The following is a 4,943-nucleotide window of genomic DNA, read 5'->3' as shown; positions in this document are numbered from 1 at the left end:
CTGCTATTACCGTTGCAACTGCTGTTGCTGCTGCTGCTCTTGCTGCTGCTGCTGCTGCTGCTGCACGTTGTGTTCGCTTCTGAGGATTTGATAGCAGCGGGGGCCGGCGGCTGCCGTAATGAAGATTTATATTATTTTAATTTTAAAACTAATTAATATTATTTATTATTTATTTATTTAATTTAATTTGGATTTATTTATTTTGTTGTCTTTATGTTTTCTCCCCAACTTGCTGCTTCCAGAGAAGTGCCGTGGAGGCTCAGCAGCTGCTGCAGCTCTCCGCAGCAGCTGCTGGCAGCAATGAAGGACCCCACAGCAGCAGCAGCAGCAGCAGCAGCAGGAAGGGGTTTGCTGCAGGTCAAGAGGGAACCGCAAGAGGAGCAGCAGCAAGGGCGCCCATGCGAGCAGCAGCAGCAGCAGCAACAGCAGGAGCCCCCCCATAAGAAGAGTAAAGCCAGCAGCAACAGCAACAGCAGCAGCAGCAGCAGCAGGGAAACACAAAAGGCAGCAGTAGTAGAGAAGCCACGCAAACGAAAAGTAGCTGCTGCTGCTGCAGGGCCTCCACAGCAGCAAAAGCCCCAAAAGCATAAACAGCAACAGAAGCAAAAGCTGCAGCAGTAGAAGCAGCAGCAGCAAGTGGAACACGTTGGCTGCTGCTGCATGGGAGTTTGAAAGGGTTTAGGGTTTAGGGTTTGCGGTGTATACGTACACCCACGCCTTACTTGCAACTTGCATTTCCGTTTATTTATTTCACCAATTTAGGGTTTAGGGTTTAGAAGCAACTGCAGCACCCAGTACCAGGTTTCCGGTTGCAGCAGATCAGCAAGAAATACGGCAGCAACAATTAGGGTTTAGGGTTTAGGGTTTGCTGCAGCTGGTAGGCTGCGGCTCGCTCAGGCTGCCGTTGCGACCCGGAGCCCCTCTTTGCTCTCGAATATATTCTTTTCTATTTCAAAATAAATAAATATATAAATAAGTAAATTATTTATTTATTTATTTATCTATTTATTTATTTGTTTTCATTTCACTTATTCCCCGCTGTCCGGGCCGGGCGGCGGGCGGGCTGCCGACGGCCCGAGGAGTCTTTTGGAAATTGGGAAATAGAAGAATTAAAACTGAAATGAAAGGGTTTAATTTGATAAATTGAAGCATTTAGGGTTTAGGGTTTAGGGTTTGTTCTCGAGGGTTTAGGGCTTAGGGCTTGGTTGCGTTGGGCGGTCGTCTCGTGTGCTGTGACGTGCTGCACACGCCGTAAACCCTAAAACCTAAACCCTAAACCCTCGCGGGCCTTCCAACTTGCATCTTTCCTCGCCCAAAAGGCCTCTCTAAACATTTCCTGCTGCTAGGGTTTAGGTTTGAGGGTTTAGGGTTTGGCTGTGTGGGCGGGCAGCGCAGCCCCAGTGCATGCTGCGGCGACAGCAACAGCAGCAGCAGCAAAGCGCAGCAGCAGCAGCAGCAGCAGCAGCAGCAGATAGATTCTCTGGCTTCGGGGTGTATATACTCCTGAGCCTCTGCTGCCTGTCTTCTTGCGGCCTTCAGTGCCTCCTGAATGCAGCGCAGCATAAGGGCCTTTTACTGTGTCCCTAGGCTGCTGCTGCTGCTGTTGCTGCTGCTGCTGCAGCTGCGTGGTACTTTGAGCTCGCTGCTGCCAGCAGCAAACCGCAGCTCCGGCTTCCCTCTTATGTTCGTGGGCCCTTCGGCCCTGAGGCTACAGAGGCCCTTTTATAGCGCAGCAGCAGCAGCAGCAGCAGCAGCAGGATCAGCTGCAGCAGCAGCAGCAGCAGCAAGGTCAGCAGCAGCAGCAGCAGCAGCACGAAGCAGAAGCTTCGCTGCTCCAGAGAAGATGGATTTCCCGCAGACGGTAGGGCTGCCGCCACAAGGCCTCCGGGCAAACCCCAAACCCTAAACCCTAAACCCTAAACTCTAAACCCTTGCTGCAGCATTCTGCATGCAGGTTTTCGTCCTCGGGGGCCCCGGCGCCGGCAAAGGCACGCAATGCAGCTTAGTGTCTCGCGAGTTCTCTATACCGCATATATCCGCAGGTAGGGTTTAGGGTTTAGGGTTTAGGGTTTAGGGTTTAGGGTTTGGGGTTTAGGGTTTATGGCTTGGAGTTTGGGGCTTACGGTTGCAGCGAATGCCGCTATGCGGCTGCCTTGATGTCGTTGTATCCTGGCTCACCTGCTCTGGGGTTTAGGGTTTAGAGTTTAGGGTTTAGGGTTTAGGGTTTAGGGTCTAGGGTTTAGGGTTTGTGCCCAGGGGACTGTCTGCGTGAGGAGCAATCGAACCCCGACAGCCCTTACAGCAAGCTGATTGACGACTGCATCAGAGAAGGTGCTTTCAAACCCTAAACCCTAAACCCTAGTCCGTAAACCCTAAACCCTAATCGCTAAGCCCTAAACCCTAGGGTGGTGCCCCAGGCTGTAAACCCTACTTGAGAGTGCGCGAGTGAGCGCATTTGACCCTTTGATTTCACTCTTCCAGACATAGGGTTTAAGCCCTAGAATCCAGGGTTTGGGGTTTGCGGCGTAGGGTTTAGGGTTTAGGGTTTAGGAATTAGGGTTTAGGGTTTAGGGTTTGCGGCGCAGGGCGCATCGTGCCGGTGCGCATCACCATGACGCTGCTGCTGCGCAAAATGCTGCTGGCGAATTTTCGGGGTTTATTTTTGATTGATGGATTTCCGAGAAATGTCGACAACTTGGCGGGCTGGCTCTCCGTAAACCCTAAACCCTAAACCCTAAGCCCTAAACCCTAAACCCTAGCGTCGGCTAGTAAACGCCCGCCCCCGAGTCTTTGGGGCGAAGTTCGGGCTCCCCGCCCGCTGCCTGGCTGCCTCTGTCGGTCGTTTGAGTTCAAAGTCCAGGGTTGAGGGTTTAGGGTTTAGGGTTTAGGGTTTAGGGTTTGTTTGTCAGATGACGAGCGAGGCGAACTTGCCGCGGGAAATCCTGCGGCTCTCGCGGGCCTACTCTTCGGATTTGTCTTTTGTGGAAAAGTGCAAAGAGGCTTTAAGTCGCATGGGGTACAAACCCTCAAAAGGGGACTTTGAGGAGGGTTTGGAAGCAGCAGCAGCAGCAGCAGCAGCAGCAGCAGCGGCAGCAGCAGCGGAGCCTGCTGCAGCAGAGCCTGCTGCTGCAGCTGCGGCGGACCTCGAGGAGCTGACCGCGGAGCTGCGGCGCCGCTGCGGCAGCAGCAGCAACAGCAGCAACACCAGCAGCAGCAGCAGCAGCAGCAGCAGCGGGAGCTTCGTGAAGCCGCTGCTGCTGCTGTTTTTCGAGTGTCCGGAAGCAGAAATGCTGCGGCGGATTCTGGAGAGAGGAAGGACGAGCGGAAGGGCCGACGACAACGCGGTGTCTGTACAGAAGAGATTGAAAACTTTCCAAAAAGAAACTCTTCCAATTGCTGCTGCTTTTCGTGCTGCTGGCTGCTTCCAGCTGCTGCAGGCCGGGCGGCCCATAGGGGAGGTGTGGGGCGAGGTGCAGCAGCTCTTCGAGCCCTACAGGGCGCTGCAGCAGCGGGCGCTCGCTGCGGCCGGGGGCTCCAAACCCTAAATTAGGGTTTGCGCGCAGGGGTGGCCCGCGGCCCCTGATTTGCGGCTTCGAGCCCGTAAACGCGCAGCGCCCCCGCCGCGCGCCCACGCAGCAACGCACAAACCCTAAATTAGGGTTTGGCGCGCGACACATGGACACGCAGCGGAGGCAGCCCGCAGGCCCGGGCTCGAGACACCGCAGCTGCTGTAAACCCTAAATTAGGGCTTGGAACACTCCAGCCGTGCACAGACACAGACATTAGCCACCACGCCGCGCTGCCGCTGCTGCCAAACCCTTTTTTAGGGTTTTGGAGGCTTCGAGCCTTACAGGGCGTGCTGGAAGGAGGGCAGTGCCCGCCGCAGGCGCCAAACCCAATGACAGGGTTTTAGACGAAGGAAGAGGGTGCCTGCGGCGTGTGGGTGCCGCCGCTTCGCGACAATAGTACTTCACTGACTCTGCAATTATTAATAATTAACATTTAATGCAAATTTAGAACTTGTTTAAACGCAAATGATGTGGCCTTAGGGGTTACTGTGGACGCCAAGCGAAAGAAATGCCGGGTGTACATACACCTCAGAATCTATGGGGTGAGGCACAAAGAGGTTGTGGTTCTAGATGCTGCTCATTTTTCTTATTTATCATTTTCAGATTACTTTGTTTATTATTTTAAACTCAATTACTCCTTCAGCTCAGCCCTTCCTGTCTGCCTTCGGGGCAGAGCCACGGGGTGTACAGACAGCATCGAGACGGCGGCCGGCGGTTGGTGGCACACAGGACTCCACATAAGAGTTTGTCTTTAACTTAACTAGCATTTAAATAACTAAATACAATTAAAACATATAGTTTTTGTTAATTCTTATCCGTTTACCAGCTGTTGAACATAATTTGCTGGAGATTGTTCCTGCAGCAGCAACTGCAGGGGGCCCCCGTGCTGTCGGCGGCGGGCTCGAGAGTCCTCGCGTTAGAAAGCGAGCAAATTTGCATTATTAAATCAAAAATAATAATTAAATATTATTTTAAAAGACATTAAAACCTTCATGGAGAGACGCAGGCCACCCACGAGCCTGAATGGACGAGCAGCAGCTGCCTCAGCCTACAGCCCCTCCCTTGGGGGCCCCCCCAATCCCTTCAACTTCCCCTCAATCGGAGGCCCCCCTGGGGGCCCCCCTGTCTGTCCCCCACTCCGTGTCCCCTGAGGCCCCCCGGCGCTTGGCTGACCCCGGGGGCCCCCACGGGGGCACCCCCGCGTGGGGCCCCCTAGGGGCCCCCCCACCAGGGGCCCCCCGGGGGGTCCCCCTAGGGGCGCCCCCCTTAGAGGCCCCCTTGGGGGCCCCACTGGGGGGCACCATGGGGGCCCCCCTGGGGGCCCCCAGCGGGGCGGGGGCCCCCGGGGGCCCCCCGGGGGGCCCCCCGGGGGGC

General features: G+C 55.1%; 2 protein-coding genes across 2 annotated transcripts; both read left to right on the top strand.

The window, feature by feature from the left end:
• Window positions 1–300: 300 nt before the first annotated feature.
• Window positions 301–621, top strand: ETH_00004345 (uncharacterized protein; the record flags this gene model as incomplete). The annotated part of the gene is made up of 1 exon (XM_013377140.1): window positions 301–621. One exon carries the CDS (start codon window positions 301–303, stop codon window positions 619–621), a length of 321 nt encoding a protein of 106 aa, XP_013232594.1.
• A 1,060-nt stretch (window positions 622–1,681) lies between these two features.
• ETH_00004340 (UMP-CMP kinase, putative) lies at window positions 1,682–3,545 on the top strand (the record flags this gene model as incomplete). The annotated part of the gene is made up of 5 exons (XM_013377139.1): window positions 1,682–1,861; window positions 1,955–2,042; window positions 2,257–2,331; window positions 2,586–2,713; window positions 2,910–3,545. 5 exons carry the CDS (start codon window positions 1,682–1,684, stop codon window positions 3,543–3,545), a joined length of 1,107 nt encoding a protein of 368 aa, XP_013232593.1.
• Between the last annotated feature and the right edge of the window lie 1,398 nt (window positions 3,546–4,943).

The sequence above is a fragment of the Eimeria tenella genome, genomic scaffold (genome assembly GCF_000499545.2).
Source record: "Eimeria tenella Houghton genomic scaffold, Eth_scaff466, whole genome shotgun sequence".
Taxonomy (NCBI): Eukaryota; Apicomplexa; class Conoidasida; order Eucoccidiorida; family Eimeriidae; genus Eimeria; species Eimeria tenella.
The sequence above is the reverse complement of the archived record's forward strand: the minus strand, read 5'-3'. Positions and strand labels throughout refer to the sequence as shown.